The sequence below is a fragment of the Pelophylax lessonae genome, assembly GCF_965119305.1.
Source record: "Pelophylax lessonae genome assembly, chromosome: 10".
Classification (NCBI taxonomy): domain Eukaryota; kingdom Metazoa; phylum Chordata; class Amphibia; order Anura; family Ranidae; genus Pelophylax; species Pelophylax lessonae.
In genome coordinates this window covers 113,557,127-113,576,409 of record NC_138777.1, presented here as the reverse complement: position 1 = coordinate 113,576,409, position 19,283 = coordinate 113,557,127, and the positions used below count along the sequence as shown (strand labels likewise).

Genomic DNA, 19,283 nt, shown 5'->3' with positions numbered 1-19,283 from the left:
TTGCATGCAACAATGGAGCTTATTTTACATCTACAATCACTTCAGTGTACCTCTAGGCCCTCTTTGGTCTTTACAAAGGGGGAAAGGTGGCACACTACAAGCTATAGATTTGGAAGAAACACTCACGTTTGACCACATCCCTTTTCACAATGTCAATGTATATGAAGTGGTCTATGCGTGCCATTTGAGCTCCCCCACTCATGCTTCCAGCACCTACACAGCACCCCCAAAGAATGTTGTTTGGAGCCACCCCTGTTTTGGCTGGACATATAGGCTGGACATATACTTTAACACTATTAGCAAAACATTGGGGTAATTTATTAAGGCTCAGTTCACATATTTGTGAAAGGGATAGGTTTAGAACGACATCCAGTTGGCATGACATGTTAAATAACAGTGATTTCCTTTGAAGCTGTTCACATTTATGTGGTGCATCCGCAATGCGAATTTAAACAGAGGCTTGTGCATTCTATAGGAACTCTTTTAAATCGTACATGTGTTCAGTTGTTTTCAGGATTCAGTTCAGGATTTCAGCAACGATCTCTCTCCTACTACAGGAGTTGACACCCTTTATCTACTATATATTGGCCTGGACTGAAATCGCAACTGTGACAAAAATCCTGTCCTGAGCCTTGCAAATATACACCAGAACTGCTGAAAAAATTCACCTGAACTGCTGAAAAAATGCTTTTTTTATTCACAGTAAAAACGGACATACAGTTTTCTCCAGGCATGTGTGAACCCAGCCTAGGGGACATGCTAATATTTTCATAACAAATTAAAGGGTGAACTAACTCACAACACCCTTTCTCTCTCCGCCATGCCCTGCTGCAGCTTCAAAAAGTGCCATCTCCCGCTATCCACATCAGCCAGTGTAAAGGGCTAGACACTTCACTAATTAGCCTCTAGAGGCTTCTTGGCATCATAATTCTCACAACAGCTACAGATCATTGGTCAACATGGTCATGTTACCACACTAACCAATGAGAATCTCTCAGTGATCAATGCAGTCACATGGCCACGCTGACTAGTGACCACTAGTGGGTTGGAGCATTATCCTGCTAAGCATAGCTGTGTATTGAAGTTTTCAAATGTCTTGTTCATTACACCTACTGGCATGGGCAATAGGAGATGAAAGTTACAGCAACTAAGTGCAGCAGGGAGTAGGGAAGTAGTTGTGAGTTAGCTGACCTTATTTTTTTGTTATGAAAAGGTGAACTTAACTTTTAATTCCATTACAACTGCCCAACACATACAGTATGTGTGACAGCAAAAGAGTTGGCTTTAACACCCACACACTGTGATTATGAGTCACTGGGCACCCTTTGCTTATGTGCTGAGAGGACACTAACTGTGTGTTCCAGGCAAAAAGACTGAGCTGTCAAAGAATGAAAAGAGCCCGGGAAACACTGCAAGCAACATCAGAGTGAGGGGGCTGTAACACATTCAAAGTCCCATAAAAGTGATCAGGTGGCTCTAGAACCAACCTGATCACTTTTACATAAGAAGCTGGGAGTTAGATAGAAAAAAAAAATACAACAAGCTTACAACAAACGTGAGCTTGCTTTAACCCCTTGAATGCCAGTTAGTTTATGAATGTACCTTGTTAGACAAGGGAAAAATTAATGAAATTACATCAATGACAAACAAGGGGACAGGAAAAGAGGTGCTTTGGAGAAAAAACAAGTGCAAAAGCAAGGCCACCTTGTGTGAGGGTGTCTTTAGCCATTACATGGTTCTCCCTTCACCTGGCTGGTGTAAGGTGAATCCAGCCACTATAAGGAGATGCAGCAAAGGTTCTTTGTTGCGCTACCTTTGGGCAATTTTGTGCTTTCTTTTGGATGGCAGTAGTAGAAAGGTTGCAGTGCTGCTGGTCAGGAGGGGGAAATTTGAGGTTGCTTTAAGGGGGACGTCATCCATCATTGATCCAAGGGGAAAATAATACACAAACTAATGATTTTCCCCTTGGATCAGGGATAGATGATGCCTCCCCCTAATTTCTCCCTCCTTACCACCAGCACTACAATCCTTCTCACAAACACATCATAGGTATGACCACCTAAAATAGCCACACACTCTTCTGGCATACTATCTCTAGCAGCGTGCCTCATCCTGCATTTTTTTCTGCCACCAACAAACTTGTCCAGTGGTCTGCAAAGAAGACGTAACATCCCTGCCCATGCTTGCTGGACCAAGTGTAAGTGGTCATGTGGACCCTGCCACTGATCAAGTGGTCCATCAATACATAAATATTACCACTGCATGGGTTATTGGAGGGCAGGCATGGCCTTCTGAGCAAAACATGACCACACCACTGTGGTGCAGCACAGACCAAAAGGGGGCAAATCCACTAGCTTCAATGGAAGAAGCTGTAAAGTCAGCAGTTATGCTAAACTGGCAATGATGCACTGGGCATGAGAGTGATTAGGAGATTTGTTTTTCCATTCCAGCAGCTGCAAAAGAGACACCTACTTGGTCAAGGATGCTTAGGGAGATGGTGTGGTAGGGTTTGGAGACTTACAGCAAGGTTCAAGCTTATGCTTTGCCCTACTTTCTATTGACCCATGCTGACCTTCTTTCCCCCTCAATATGCCACAAAGTAAACATTTCAAATACCTAACAGACTTACCTCCATATAGGTCACAGATGCTGCAGCATACAGATGGAGAATATTGTGAAGTTGGGTAAGGGTAGAAAGTGAGGAGGAGGAGTACGGGCAGGGCCAGGCAGAGTCCTATGCAGAAGAGGCAGTTGCATTGGGCTCTTCAGCAGGTGGGAGCATGAAGGATCTGCAAAGAATGCTGCTGAACTAGTTTACTTTTTTTAGAGGAGGAAGTACACTTTGACCTTTTTTATCTTGGATGCTCAAAGACCTTCTCCCGTCACTGAGTGTGGGCTTTTTTTCTGCCAAGGGGTATCATCGAGATGTTGTGGTTCTCCACGCATGTGGTAACTAAATGGCTTATACTTTTACCATGGCTGATACGCTACAGATAAAGGCTGCAGACTTTAATGGTGTTGTTGAGGGCAGATTTGTTAATAAAAAGGCTCACACTGCAGAGCTTTTTCTATTTTTGTTATTATTTCTATATTTTGACCGTTTTGGGAGAATTGGAGGCATGAGGATGGCGAGGGGTTTGTGGAAATGGTTTTAATGTATTTTAATACTCTGTTTTGATATTTTGTTAAACTTTTGAGACAATGCAATGTGGGACTGCGAAATAAGAAGCTCCCAATCCATATTATAAAACTGCTGTGCCACTGACCATTTTGTACAAGGCTTTTAAATCTGTTGTGACTGCTACTTCTACTGGTAATTTCATGTCTAGACAAAAAATCTGTTTAAAGGCACCCCCAATCATGTCATTTAAATGATCAGTGTTTTTTCCCATGTCACCTGCAAATCACAAAGTTTTTACAATTTATTTTTGCATTGGTATGGGTCCACTATTGCAGTGCCCATCTCGTCATGCTCATTGTTTAACAATTTTTTGTCTATTAGCTTTGAAAATGACCAGAATTGATTTTTAACATTTGTTCCCCATTGACTTCACTGTGGTTTAAATTAAAGTTCACAGTTTCCACATTTTAGGCTGATTCGTTTATCCCTACACTTTAATTATCCAAACATGTACAGATGACATACAGTAAGTACCCAGGAATTAGCTTTTCTGTAATTGGATAACTGATGTGAATTTTCACACAATTTACAGAGTGAACATTCTCAACTTCCTTAGTGAATTAGCCTCATTATTTTGTTTTATACACCAAGTCCTGTCTAAGCCCTAAACACTGTGCTTTTATATTTTTATTTGTGGTACTGATGGTCTGAAGCACATAAACTATAGGGAATCACAAACGTTGCCCACAGCAAGCAAACAAATGTTTTATTATCACCAGCCTGCTTTAGAAATCAGTGCTAGAATCTTCCTGATTGAAACATATGCCTTTTTCCATTTTACCCTATTTCAAAGGGCCCATTCTTTAAATTAACCTAATCCTATTGTTTTAACATTTGTTTCTGTAATAAATTTTAGTACCAGAGGTAATACAGTACAAATATTATTAATACAAAATACTTTTTCCCTGATATAGATAATCCACCAAATAAAATGTTTTACTTGTCCATAATACAATACAATAGTTCCCAAACAAGAATTGACACAAATGAGTGTTTTCTGAAGAGGAAGGACTTGTCCTTCCATTATTAACCTCTTCATAAACTGTAATTGGTTTGCGCGCAAGCCCCCCAACCAGCTGCTACTGAAGTATCTGAATGTGTTTATAATGAAGACTTGCTGGCAGGTCCTGTGTATCAGCAGATGAAAAGCAGCCAGATTTCTTTTTTGTCTTCAGACAAGAGCTGTTCATCAACTGAAGAGCACATGGGGGACAGTGTATATGAGAGCACCCGGAGGTCCACAAAAAAGAAAAAAAATGAAGTAAAGCACTTCAATTTATACCCATTTTGTGCCAGATCTTTTTTTGTTCAGGGTTTGTTTATCACAGGGAAACAGATACTAGCAATAGAAGACAAAGCCACTTCTAAGAGGAAAATGAATATAAACAAATGTAACCCTAACCCCTAATGCATTTAGAAAGAATGCTGGCATGGCACAACAGGTCAGCAATGTACATTTCAATTTGTATGAACAGATATTAAAAAACATAGTAAATGCAATACTCAAGGCCATGATGAACTAAGCTTGTATGTATAACCGTATAACAAAGATTGAAACATTAATCACATAAAAAATTGGTCAGTTTATGGATGATGAATTATCAAAAGTAAATATCTCATAAAGACACAAATTATTAAGGATAGTTGAAAAAATGCTCAAGATGCTGATGAATTTCTGTTGGACACAAACTTGAGGCCATGAAAGTGTCATCAGCAGAGTGAAATGTTCTTTTGTATTATTGTGCTCAGGTGCAACTTCATATTTTGGGTAAAAATAACATCAAAAACACAAATCGAAAGTGAATAAATCACCGTATAAATCTATGTATCTTTTCTGCGGTGCTATGGTGGCCCAAAGTCAATTTTCTTGTTGACTTTTGAGTAGTTATCCCTGTATTGAAATCTGTCTGTTAGAAAAAAACTTCCTAGATTATGAGCAAATGTGTCTCTTCCTCCTGCCCTGTGCACGTGGCTTATCATTGAGGTAAAAAGCCATGTGGTTGGTTTTATACATTGATCGACAAGCTTTGCACTGACCCTATCTTCCCAGCAGAACCTGTTATTCTAAAAAATGTCCCAAATTTATAAAAGTTGGATTTTTTATTTCATAATTTAAGTCATGTGTATGCCTTCCTGGAAGCTCGTGTTATAAGTTTAAAGAAATGTTACTGTAGACTCACTGTGCTGTTGTATGTTCAGATATGGATAAATAATTATATTTCAATAAAAGGCCAAACTACACCTGACAAGAACAAAAAGAAGGGTTAAAAAAAAAAAAGTTATAAAGTGCCTAATTCAAGGTAAAAATTAAGAAGCAGTAAAAGAGATAACAGTATACTCATTAAATGAATATGATATACAAAAAAAAAAAAAACACCACCACTAACCCTCTTAGTCTGCAGTTGCTTCCACACTAAGGCTCCATGCACACTGGGCTTAAAAAAAATGCTAGTTCCCTTGGCAGAGAAAAATGCTCATATAGAGCATTTTTTTGTACAGAGTTTAGATGAGTTTTAGGAGAGTTTTGTTTTTTTCTGCCAAAAAGCTCCAATCAGAAACGCAAACCAGAAGGATTTTTTTTCCTGCCTCTAAACATTGAATTTAAAATATGCCTGTAATAATCCTAATGTGCATGGACACATAGGATAACCCTGACCTGCTTCTACAGACGGAACACAAAACTCCTGTAGTAGCAGTGATTTTTAAGCCAGTGTGCATGGAGCTAGAGCGTTGATTTACTAAAGCCAAATAGACTGTTCAATTTACAAGGGCAGTTGTGCTTTGAAAGGGAATTTCCCCAAAGCTTAATGATTGATTTCCATTATCCAACCCTGGTCTAGCAAAAATTCAGTTTGTTTTTTCCTTGCACATGATTGGGTATTCTTCACAAAGTGAAGTTTCCCCACATTCACTAAGCTCTGGGGAAAATTCCAGTGCAAAGTGCAATTTCACTTACTTGCAGCTTATTTGCCTTTAGCAAGTCAACTCCATAATGTCTCCGCAATCTCAAGGTCCACAGGTTGTTTTATGAGTGACCACGTTATCTCTGAGTGTGATACCACACTCTGTCCTGTTTTGCTCAGAGGGTGATCAGGAGGTTTTATATGGATTTTACAATGCAGATTTCTTTTTAGCTAGTGTAGGTGCAATAAATGTATTGATGAATGGTTGAATAGTTGGCAGGCTGAACTATTTTGTTTGAACTTGCCACCTTGCAGAGCCTGTCATGTATGGAGGGTTTGGAGGCAGAGATAATGTTCATAGGTATCCCGATAAAGCATCATGTGGGAGATCATCCATCCAGGAGAATGCTATAAGATCTCTCCACATGAACAGCTACCATTCAAGATAGCAGATTTCCTTTCCTATTGGAAAGGAGAGGAATAAGGGAAGTAACGTCATACTCTTTCATACAATATATGCAGGGGATGGATTGTTGTGAGGGTTATATTGTTTATGCAGCATGGACAGAGCGTTTGCAGATTGAGCAAAATTGGACTTTCAGAGTGTGTTATCCCACAGAGATAGGGTGGTTGCTCATTGTGAGTCCACAGTAAAAGTCAGTGGCCCTTAAGATCATCAAAACATTTTGTGTAGGAAGAACTGCAGACTGAGAGGGGTAATTGTGTTATTTTATTATACATCTGACCACAATATGCCCTCTTTTCTGTTTTACTGCAGAAATTACAGTATATTTCTGTTGATCTAGCAAATGCATCATGCTATCCCAAGCCTTAAAAAAAAAATATAAAAATCTTCAGAATGCTTTTTTTAAATTGAAGAATATTTAAACCAGTAAAAGAAAAGTGCTGCTTATGACCATGCCTTATACACAATTTGCTGTTACATCAGTATAAATATACAATAATTCAATCTGTAGTACAAAGTATTAGAAGAAACTGAGCATATACTGGCAATTCTGCCTGTTTACACTTCTCAGAAGTGAGTCAAGTAGTGTGGGAATTAGATCTTGTCATTTTAATAATGACCTCTACAGGAACAATCAAGTTGTAGATATGATGGAGTCACCTGGTGTGTTAGAAGATCTTGCAATGTCCCCATCAGCTCAACAAAACTATTATGGAGACAAAACTGAGAATAAATAAGGAGACTTTGCTTATTATGCTGGTATTAATTTTCCCCATAGGAGCTAATTAAATTCCTTCTTGAAGCCAAGGGCTTGAAATAAAGCCATGGCATATTAACTCTGCAGTATCCACTCCCATTCTGTAGATTTTCCAGAAAAATCAAGATCTCAGAATGACACAGATAATAGAAGTTGACACATTCACACAGATATATAAAGACTGGAGTAGGGAAAAATGTCCACTCCGTTTAGCTAATCAGATCGACCCTTTCTTTCTCCAGCCTGCGTAAAAAACATTGCAGGTGGAAATTAACTGTTTTCTATGGGCAGCAACATTTCATTCTTCTAATAATAGCAAAATAGTTCATTCATTTTTTAATGGGTCAGCCCACCAAAGCCTGATTTTCCAGTTTTGGTAGATGCTAAAGAGGTAAACTACCTAACAGTTTCTTATACCTCTAAGGTGCTATAATGTTCAAGCCTGAATTTTTTTCAAAAAATCATACAAACCCTAGCCACAAGGGGGTCCTAGTTGTTCTGTTGGATTGTGATTTATTTTATATAATGGAAGATGCAAAGGGAAGAGTGGAAATCACCCCTAGAGTTATTCCCAAAAGACATGTGGGAGCGTGGTGATATGGCAGGGAGATCTAAACTCTAGAGTCTTGGGCGATATTAGAAGCTCACTAGACTATATAATTATTATTAAAACACCACTTTTGAGTAGACTATCCTTAAAGGAAATTTTACATTGCAAAAAACAAACCCAAAACTGTTTTCTTACACTTTTATTTTACTGGTAATTTAAGGTACAATCAAATCTCCTCCCATGATCACGTTCATAAAAGTAGTCATCTCTGGGTGCTGCAAAATTATAGCATTTCATTATTTAATAACAATAAAAATTATAAATTAGCAAACAAATGACAATAGTATGAAATTATAAACAGTGACATTTCAGACGGCTGCATACAAGGTAACATCTGAATAAAGAAAATTTACTTTAAAATATAGTATTTTTTATAATGTGTACTCTATATACAGTCGATATATCTATTTACCTAATGCCATTAGGTTTTTTTTTTTTTTTTTCATCTTTTTAAAGTACAGTTTGGAACTTGTAATCTTGGGATAAAATGAACACTAAACATGCAACGTTTACAAATAAAAAAGGTACAATGTTAAGAAAACTGAGGACAGGATGAATAAATAACATAAATCCAAAATTCTGTTGAGTAAAAAAAATATTTTACATCATTTGATTCTCTTTCAAAGTATTCACAGAATTATTTGGCATATGTCTGGCAAATTGTAGGTTTACACTTACACGTTTTTTAATGTGAACTTCAAACAAAAAGAAAACCTCCTAACTATGACTTAAGGACTTGAAGCATAACAACATTCCAGCATTCACACCTATAGTACGGAGTATAATACTGATAGCTGGATATATTTCTATCGCTTGTATTTGGGCCACATTTTTAAAGAGCAGAACAAGCATCGGACATGTAGCAGTCTTTACTTCCACAATCACTCAAAATTACAGAGAAATACTTAAATACACCAACTGTGCCTCTGAAGATAGTTCTGGTGTTATCTGGGATACTAGCAGCCAGTAAATATAATACCTCTACGGTATTTCCTACTTGTTGCCAAGCTGAGAAAACAAAATTTACAGATGGCATGTAGACTGTGCTCAAAAATAAAAAGAAACATGTACACCTATTTGACATAGTAATTCCCCTAAGGATGTGGACAGAAGACGTTTGCTCCTAAGGTGACGTGTAATGCAATGACAGCTGATCCCACTAGTTCCTTGTCTGTTACAATAATAGTTTCCGAAGCAGGTAAACACACAATTAGATATACGGGGTCTTGAATATCTGAAAGTGAAAAAAATGTCCATTCTGAGTCTCTAATTGAAGCTATTTGAGGGCAATAGCAACAAACCTTCTCTCATTGCTGCTCTTATATTAAGTCAGATTTAAAGGGGGAATACCAGAAATCCAGAAAATGTGGAAAACTTCCATCCTCCCATCAAATTTCCCTTGTCTAGTTTTAAATAAGCTCTGTCTCCTTTTTCCATTTGAATAAGAACCCCGTTGCTGGCTGCTTCTCTTGTCACATCCTGATCGCCAGCAAAAGCAGATATCACAGGCCATCCATTTAGCATAAGACTCACCTAGGAGAGAAAAAACAGAAAAACATTTATTATATAAGGCTTTTAGAAACAAACCAAAGGGTTAATATGTTTGATTCAGTTCACTAAACAAGCTAGTAACATGTTCAGAATTAGAAAGTTTAGAGCCTTCAAAGTACAGAGGGAGCTTATTTATTTCAGTTCATTCATTGCTGCCCACTTATCATGCTGATTTACTAAAGGGCATACTTTTTATTCAAGACAAGCAAGCATGTGTCAAATGCCCAACCAGTCTAGAAAGAAAATCAAAAGCGTAACATTCCCCTTAACCTCACTGTTTCAATAAACACAGAAAAGATCATGAAGAGTTAACAGGGATTTATTCAAGCTAAAATCTGTTGGAGGGCAACATTTAATTGCGATTTAATATACATGTAAATGCATAACTACAACCGAAGCTTAAAGATATACAACCCAATTTTAAAACAGTTTTTTTTCGAGTGTAATAGATTTATCATGCTATGTACAGGCTAAAAGTGTATGCTTGCCTATCACATATTGTGAGCTACAATAAAAACTATCAGCAATAAAAATGGGAAAAAATATTTTTTACATTATCGCATGGTATTTGGATGAGTTAAAGAAAACGCATGATTGCTGTGGATTCAACATACACAGGTGGTGTATACATCGTAAGTGGGTTGTTTTTGTATTTATTTTTCCTTTTTATTTCCTACAATGACTACAGAGAAGCATTATAGGTGGACATCTACAGAGGTAAGCGACTTCCTTACCCAAACGGTCAACATGTGTATATATATATATATATATATATATATATATATATATATATGTAGTACGTACATAATTGTATTTATTTGGATAATTTATTTATTATTGGTTTTTGAAAAGTAAGGACCTAGAGGGTCTTTCTGAGTAATGTAAATTTCTGTTAGACTTCTGTTAAACCAATCAGAAATCAGTACCTAAGTCTGAGCTAAACAAAGAAAGCTGAGATCAACCGGTAGCCATGGGAGACTACGCACCAGTATTTTATGCACGTCTTACAAACTGTTGTGTTGCAAGGGGTTAAATTATTAATGACAGGGGGGTATATAAAGCTCAATTTCAACTCACACCTTCATAATGAAGCGCTTGCTCATTCTAAATCTCACTACAAAAAAAAAATCTACTAAGCAGAAAAGGCAGATGTTTGCTTTCTAGCCACAAATATCAAATGGCCAGCACATCAGATTATGACTCTGGAGACTTTGCAAGCACCTTGCAATGTTTTATTATGAGGAAAAGTAAAAGCAGATTGCCACAACCTGTCTTAAGCCTAAAACCCAGCAAATCGCACATGATGTGACAATTAAATCGAATCAATTGTGTGTGTTTTTGACTTGTTCACAATTGCACTGGCGTGATTCCTTTGGCCTTCGCAGTGCCACCATCTCTATTATTTTGGAAGCCTAAACAATAAATGATAGACTTCATGTCAAAATATACCATCAGGAATGACACTTTATGATTTATCACAACCAGAGAATAAATAGGACACATTAGCATATTATGTCTCAAGAAACCAAAATGCTGCTTGTTACTGAGAGTATGAAGATGACAGATCAAAAGCGGTATCATTAATATCTCCTGAACTGTCCCCACAAGAGAGGGAGTTTCTAAAAATGACCAACAACATTAGCACCTCATTTTCACCGCACTGTGTGCAAATAACATTTTGTTTGAAGGGGACAGAGCACCACAAGCTTTCATTATCGAAAAACCTCATCAGCTAATAATTCTGTACAAGCTTTGGATTGATGGAAAAGTAGGGTTCCATTTTTTTATATCATTATGATACACAATATGTCAAGCAAGTATAAATAAACAAGCTTTGAAACTTTCTATTGCCATCGATATTATCTCCTAATCAAAAAAGTGTTAAATATTTATCTAATGGCTTCAAAATCAATGGAGCTACAGATAAATGAGTACATACAAAACATCCTATAAATAAATATTTTTCACTTAAAGAACATTTTATCTAACATATGTTCTTGTTTCTGAAGTGAAGTAGAAACTGACATTTCCTTCTTAATAATGTATGGGTTAAACAGTGACACATTTATAGCTGTAAGTGTAAATCAAGATAGATGGACAGAGAAATAGAAAACATCACCCTGACCTGGATTGTTTGGCGGTTGTACACTTTTACCACATGGAAATTGAAGCTGTAAATCCCTTTTCTTGGTGATATGAATGTGCTTCGTTCTGAATCAAAATTGCTTCCAATGTTTACCAGTATCTACATTCACAAAAAAAAAAATATATTAGGGTTTAATTATCCACATCAAAGGCAAATAAATAAATAAATAAAAACTAGAGGGCTAAACAATCTCATTGGGTGTATTCAACTTAAGTGCTTAAGGGCCACACTTGGGCCAAGATTTTTGGAGAGACAGGGTCATTTTGCTTAGTAAAATACACCTTATGAGATTCACAACTGTCTGTTATTTAGAAGCATCTTGAGCATTCTAGGACAACCTCTAGGACTGGAATTTCCCATCCCTGTTGTATATGGCAGTATATATAGAAGGGTTGATTTAGTGAAGAAGTCATTTTACAGTGGCCTGAATTAAGTTTCAATGACCAGGTCTGTTAAGTCCTTCCACACCTCCTAGGGTATTTAAAATGAACACAGGCCAATGTAAAAATGACACCTTTATAGCAACTTAAACTTTGACAGCCACCTAAAGGCCCTATAATATTAATAAAGAATCAAAAAACACAATACAAATAATGTTCCAAATTATTTTCATTATTTACCTTAATGTAGCTGCAAAAAAAAAATGTTTGGGTAAATTGTGTCTACATAGCTCAATTCACACACAAGAAACAAAATCTTTATTTTCAGGCAAAAAACTAGCTTGAACTAAGGATCCTTAGTTTGTTTAGCTTTGTAAATTCAGCCTATTGCATGCATTTCCACAGAATTCTTAAACGCTCTTAAAGGATTACACATTTTTTTAATCATTCATTTGATTTGAATTTGAGCGAAGGTTAAACGAATGTATAAATTTACAGGCCATTGTAACAAAACAGATTTTTTCCTGTTACAAAAAAAAAAAAAAAGTGATTCTATTGTACTAGTAGTACACACATTACTTTTCTTATATGCTTTTATATTTGAAGCAAATAGGTGGCTGGCATTTTATTATGACTTGCTTTGCGTTGGTTAAATGAATTACGCTTTATAGACAATAAGTATCCAGACTCCATATACCGTAGATTCTTCAGACAGAATATAAATCACTTCATCGCTTCATTTAGAAGCTGCTTATGAAAGTTAAATGTCATTCAAAGACAAGAATGGTTGTGCAGACTCAGCTCCAGCGCGTACATACAGGCGCTTATTTCCAGATAGTCAGCTTTGTGGTTTAAGACAAGGGAAAGGTGAAAGGCACAGCAGTGTATGATGAACCGAATGGGATTAGGTCAGATGTGTTACAACTCTTCTTGTATTCTGGAGTTATTTTAAATTGGATGCAAGGTCTAAAGGCAGCATTTTACTCCGAGAAACATCATGCTATGGCCCTGAGTATTATATTCACTTCAATATAAAGGCATCTGACCTAACACACCAAGCATGCCCGCCATCAAGGTTTGACTTAAAAATCATTTGAGAATAATTTAAAGCATTTGGCATTAGCAGATACCAATAGAGAGCGGATGCTGAAGCTGGTAAAGCATGCCCCATCTGGGTGGTCCTGATGATAATACCCACTAAGGTAACAGAACAAATGTAACAAGACACTTTTGATTGTCTACTGAACAACCCAAAAGGGAGCAAAAAGAGTTTTATAACTGGGTTTCCCAACGCTTTATTGTGGCCATACACTTAATGATTTAATATACGATAGTATTATCAATAGAGTTACTGTCTGATCAGAAATATGACCAAAAAATCAAAAAGATTGTCTGACATGCCATACACTTATTGATCACGTTGAATTATTAACTTTCCGATGATTACATTTTGCCGCCAAGGCCGATCAGAATAATTTCTATTAAATTGAACACTGGATCAAAATCGATTATTCGTAGATCCGGTCACATATAAATCTGTAAATAATCCTTTGATGAGATTATTACGTTTATGCTCACAATAAGATAAAGCGATGATCTGAAATGGACCAAAATCACCTCACCGTCACAAATGAAAGAGAATAAAAGTGAAATCGGTCACCTTAAGTAATACCTTTAGTATCAGGCTCCTTAATTATACAAATTATATCCTATTTGGTTTGCCCCAATCATGTTTAAATCCACTTACTGTTGAATGACTCACTACCTCTGCTGGAAGTCTATTCCAAGTATCAACTACTCTTTCTGTAAAATAATACTTTCTATGGTTACTTGTGAACTTTCCTCCAGTTAGTCTGGGGTCTTTTCCGCCTGTTCTTAGCTTTATATTGAACATCCTGCCCTCCTCAACCTCATTCACACCCTTCAGGTATTTACATTTCTCAGGCATGTCTCTTCTTTCCTGTCCATATTAAGTTCCTGAAGTTCCCCTGGTTAGGAGAGCCCTTGCAGTACATAGTCATTAGATCCAAAGCTGACCATACACATTATGATCTCATTGTACAATCTCTTTTAGATATATCAAAACTACAAGGTAGAGGAGCTCTTACTGAACAATACTGGGCATTTGTATTCAGTAGGTAATCTGCTGTGCTATATAGTTGGTAGATCCTAAAGTGTTGTATAGGAAGATAGCAAGGTGTATTATTTAGTAAGTAGGCTCTTGCACTAGCAGTTTCTGATAGATCCAAATATGATTATAGAAGGTGTATTAAGTAGTAGGTAGGCTCTTAGCTTTCAATAGATCTAAGCATGCTTTGTAGAAGGTGCATTTTTCAGTAGGTAGTTTCTTGTACAGTGGTGGTTGATAGATCCAAAAATGCTATGTACAAGGTGTATTATTCAGTAGGTAGGTTCTTGTACCAGTGGTGGTTGATAGATCCAAATATGCTTTGTAGAAGCTGTATTATACAGTAGGTAGGCTCCTGTCCTATATGGTTGGTAGATCTAAAAGTGATTGTGTAGGAAAATTGCAAGGTGTATTATTAAGTAGGTATGCTCTTGTACTAGTAGCTTTTAATAGATCTATGATTGTAGGTGTATTATTCCGTAGGTGGATTCTTAGCTTTTGATAGATCTAAATATGCTTTGTTGAAGGTGTATTAATCAGTAGGTAGGCTCCTGTGCTATATAGTTGGTAGATCTAAAAGTGATTGTATAGGGAGATTGCAAAGTGTATAATTTAGTAGGTAGGCTCTTGTATGAGAAGTTTTTTTTTTTTTTAAAGATCTATGATTGTAGCAGGTGTATTATTTAGTAGGTAGGCTCTTAGCTTTCGATAAATCTAACTATGAATGTAGGTGTATTCATCACAAGGTAGGTTCTTGTACCAGTGGTGGTTGATAGATCTAAATATGCTTTGTAGAATATGTATTATTCAGTTGGTAGGCTCCTGTCCTACATAGTTGGTAGATCTAAAAGTGATTGAATAGTATAATTACAAGGTGTATTATTTAGAAGGTAGGCTATTGTACTGGGAGTTTTTGATAGATCTATGAATGTAGAAGGTGTATTATTCAGTAGGTAGGCTCTTAGCTTTTGATAGATCAAACTATGATTGTAGGTGTTCTGTTCAGAAGGTAGGTTCTTGTACCAGTGGTGGTTGATAGATCTAAATATGCTTTGTAGAATATGTATTATTCAGTAGGTAGGCACCTGTCCTACATAGTAGATCTAAAAGTGATTATATAGGAAAATTACAAGGTGTATTATAGAAGGTAGGCTCTTGTATTAGTAGTTTTTGATAGATCTATGATTGTAGAAGGTGTATTATTCAGTAGGTAGGCTCTAAGCTTTTGCTAGATCTAAATATGCTTTGTAGAAGGTATTGTTATATTCAGTAGGTAGGCACCTGTCCTACATAGTTGGTAGATCTAAAAGTGATTGTATAGGAAAATTAAAATGTGTATTATTTAGAAGGTAGGCTCTTGTATTAGTAGTTTTTGATAGATCTATGATTGTAGAAGGTGTATTATTCAGTAGGTAGGATCTTAGCTTTTGATAGATCTAACTATGATTGTAGGTGTTTTGTTCAGTAGGTATGTTCTTGTACCAGTGGTGGTTGATAGATCTAACTATGATTGTCGGTGTATTATTAAGTAGGTAGGTTCTTGTACCAGTGGTGGTTGATAGATCTAACTATGATTGTCGGTGTATTATTAAGTAGGTAGGTTCTTGTACCAGTGGTGGTTGATAGATCTAACTATGATTGTAGGTGTATTACTCAGTAGGTATGTTCTTGTACCAGTGGTGGTTGATAGATCTAACTATGATTGTAGGTGTATTGTTCAGTAGGTATGTTCTTGTACCAGTGGTGGTTGATAGATCTAACTATGAATGTACAAGAAGCCTCCAATGTGTCACCTGAAGTCCCAGACACTTGAAGTTGGATGTGGCCGACACAAAGTAGAATGTCAGCCTGTCCAGCCCATCCCCTCCTGGACTCACCTGGTCGAAGTAGATGGTCATAGATCTATTACTCATCTCGGACGGCTCATGGTTGGTGCTCCTGATGGCAGAGAAAGCCACCTTGGCACTGCCGGATCGCACAGAGATCCCCAGAGCTGTGCCGGTAGGGTCGGCGGTCGGGTTGGAGTCACACACCACCAGACATTTACCTTCCAGCAGAATAGGTTCCGTTTCGTTCTGAGCGTTTGACAGCCCAGTCAGCCATACCAGCCCCAGCACCAGAACCAAGACCCACATCTCTAGACTTCCCCCGCAATCAGCACTTCTCTTCTACTCCTGGAGCCGATACCAATCCTGGACCATCCACCTCCTAAGGAAAAGCGAGCTCAGGAACGGGCTGTTACTCTTCAGAGGCACTTGGCCGACTTTCAGAGTGCTCTCCAGCTTGTAGTGTTTCCCAATGGATGATCGGCCTGTGTCGGACGCACTTTAGAAGCCTCAGTACCTCTGTGATCGCATGTCAGCTGAGCCCAGCGCTGCACCCTCGGACTGGCAGACGAGCTCAGGACATCGCATAGCTCCTGCTACAATATCGATGCATCCAATACTACGAGCGGAGACAAGCGGGGGAGAGGGCGGGGACACGGGCGGGGACACGCCCACCCCGGGCACCACCAATGCACGCTCACCCAGCCGCTCTGTGGTTTTATACGAGTCAAAGGCAAAGTGGTGGCCGGTGGGCTCTGCTCCTTCTCAAGGCTGGATACAGGCAATGGATGTTTCCTTCTCTCCGCTCCGCTGGATGGAGATTTATCTACAGGTGAGTGCAGAGATCTATTCCTAGATACTGATTACTGATCATTAATGTTCAATGCTTGTCTGCAATGTCTACCTATACAGCAGCTCGCATCCTCCAGTGGGAACTGACAGCTGACAGTACAAAAGGTACTTTTCTGAGTTAAAGCCAAAAGCAAACATTCATTATATTGCAGCTTACCAATTCCTAGATGTGAAGATGGCTGTATTAGGCTTTCTTCCTTCTATTTTCATCTGATGATCTGGCCAATATTTAAAAAAAAGTACAAGCTCTCCTGCAGATGTAGCAGTAAGAGGGGTGAGACAAACCATTTACCACTGAGGGGGGTGCTTATTTTATTTATTTATGGAAAATCCCAAAATAAACTTGCTATAACTGCTTTCTAAATACTAGCTGGAGTTTAGCTTCAGATTGTTTGTGCAATTAAATCTGCTAGTACATCTGACCCCCCCCCCCTCCCCACCCCATTCATTATATTGCAGATTACCAATTCCTAGATATGAAGGTGGCTGTATTAGGCTTCCTTCCTTCTATTTTCATCCGATAATCTGGCCAATATTTAAAAAAAAAAAAAAGAACAAGCTCTCCTGCAGATGTAGCAGTAAGAGGGGTGACACAAACCATTTACCACTTATAGTCGGTCCACACTAGCGCGACTTGTCAGGCGACTTGTCAGCCTGACAAGTTGCGCTCCCTCGCGGTCCATTGACCGCTACAGGACCCGTTCTAATAGGAGCGACACAAGTCGCTCCGACTTAGAAAAAGGGTCCTGTACTACTTCGGGGCGACCTTGGAGCGACTTGCATAGACTTCCATTATGTGAAGTCCCTGCAAGTCGCTCCGAAGTCGTGGTGCATGGTAATGCACAAGTCGCCCCCGAAGTAGTAAGGAGTCCTGTCGCCTCAGTGTGAACCGGCTCTGAAGGGGGTGCTTATTTTATTTATTTATGGAAAATCCCAAAAGAAACTTGCTATAAATGCTTTCTAAATACTAGCTGGAGTTTAGCTTCAGATTGTGTATTTAAATCTGCTAGTACATCTGACCCCCCCCCCCCCCAGACAGACAATGCTGTTGTCCAAATCTGCCCCCTGTGCTCCTTCATCCAGAGTGGGGGCACTCTAATACAGAAGGTGTTACTGGTGAAAATAGAGGGAAAAATCCTAAAAAATAAAACTAATACAGCCATTATATTTAGGGATTGGTAAACTGCAGAATATATTACATTTTGGGTGTTGATAAGAATTTAGGAATACATACAGTACTTGAATAAATTCTTTTTAATTAAACAAAACTTTAGTATCACTTTAAGCTCACCACACGTTACAATCTGATTATTCAATCTCCTTAAGAGTTATTAACAAACACTGTAATGCAAGGTCCTGTGTTATTTGATAGCAGTTGACTAAGTTGTATAGCTTTGTCCTCTTCTTACATCGTTTTGGTGAATTTATATAAGATTGTAAAGGAATTGTAGTATGTATGGCCACCCGTTTATTGCTTCCAGACTCCTCCAAATTCCTATTATTTCGCTGCTGTAATCTGACTTTTTGTTAGAGGCGGATGGCCACATACCTCCTCAATGGTCCCACTATAAGTAGGAATGTAGCCACTATCGCTTGCCCTGCTTCCAAGATGGACTTGGGATTATGGAATTTGTAGTGTTAATAGAGCAATGTTCCTTCAACACAAACAGATGTGAGGGGGAAAGGAGAGGTTTGGGAGAAAAACACAGTAAGAAAAGTTTTAATGAAATAATAGATTATAGTGTCATTAAATGGTGGATGTTTACGGATCATTTTTGGAGAATAAGAATATCGTTTAGTGTTACCTTAATGATTTATTTAGGAGCATTGCAGTGTTCGAAGCATACTTACCTATAACCTGCAATGCAGCTCATCCAGGGGCTGGGTAGTTTTTGGCCCCTTTCGTACTTGTGCAACCTAAAAGTCGCGCATTTTTGCTGCGTTTTTGCTGCGATTTTGACTGGACTTAAAGCAATGCCTGTGTAATGACCTCAAAACGCATCAAAGTCAGGCCAAATTAGTGCAGGGACTACTTTGAAGTTGTTACGACTTGAAGTCGCACATATATGAATGGTACTCATTGGAAATCATGGAGTACGACTTGTCATGCTACTTTGCAGTCCCAAGTCGCAGGACAGGTTGCACAAATGTGAAAGGGGCCTTAGTGAAGTATCTGTAAAGATATGAGACCCCAATCTTCTTCCCAAAGTCACTAATATACCATGAATGAAATCACCTGCTGTAAATGTGTTTATGTAGCCACATCATCCCATTCCATCCCATTCATCACTATGTGTATTATTCCTTAAACCAAAAATGGAATGAAAGGAATTCACTAAGACTGGAACAGTAGTAGTAATAGTAGTGGTAGAAGTAGTAATAGTAGTAGCAGAAGTAGTAGTAGTAGCTTTCAGCAGAATTAAAATAGTTTTGTTTACTTTGCACTAGATGATTGTATTTGATTTAGTAATGAAGGAGTAGTA

The 19,283-nt window shown here is 38.0% G+C and overlaps 1 protein-coding gene and 1 long non-coding RNA gene across 2 annotated transcripts; one reads left to right on the top strand and one right to left on the bottom strand.

Annotated features, from left to right (window-relative positions):
- Positions 1-8,092: 8,092 nt before the first annotated feature.
- Positions 8,093-16,579, bottom strand: CBLN1 (cerebellin 1 precursor). Its single transcript, XM_082269709.1, has 3 exons — positions 16,000-16,579; positions 11,594-11,713; positions 8,093-9,450 (listed from the first exon to the last, which is right to left on the bottom strand). The coding sequence occupies exons 1-3, from the start codon at positions 16,255-16,257 to the stop codon at positions 9,253-9,255; spliced, it is 576 nt and encodes a 191-aa protein (XP_082125835.1). The 5' UTR covers positions 16,258-16,579; the 3' UTR covers positions 8,093-9,252.
- LOC309564980 lies at positions 14,800-15,600 on the top strand. Its single transcript, XR_014225772.1, has 3 exons — positions 14,800-14,812; positions 15,270-15,376; positions 15,519-15,600. It is a non-coding gene; the product is annotated as an uncharacterized lncRNA (long non-coding RNA).
- Positions 16,580-19,283: the final 2,704 nt, after the last annotated feature.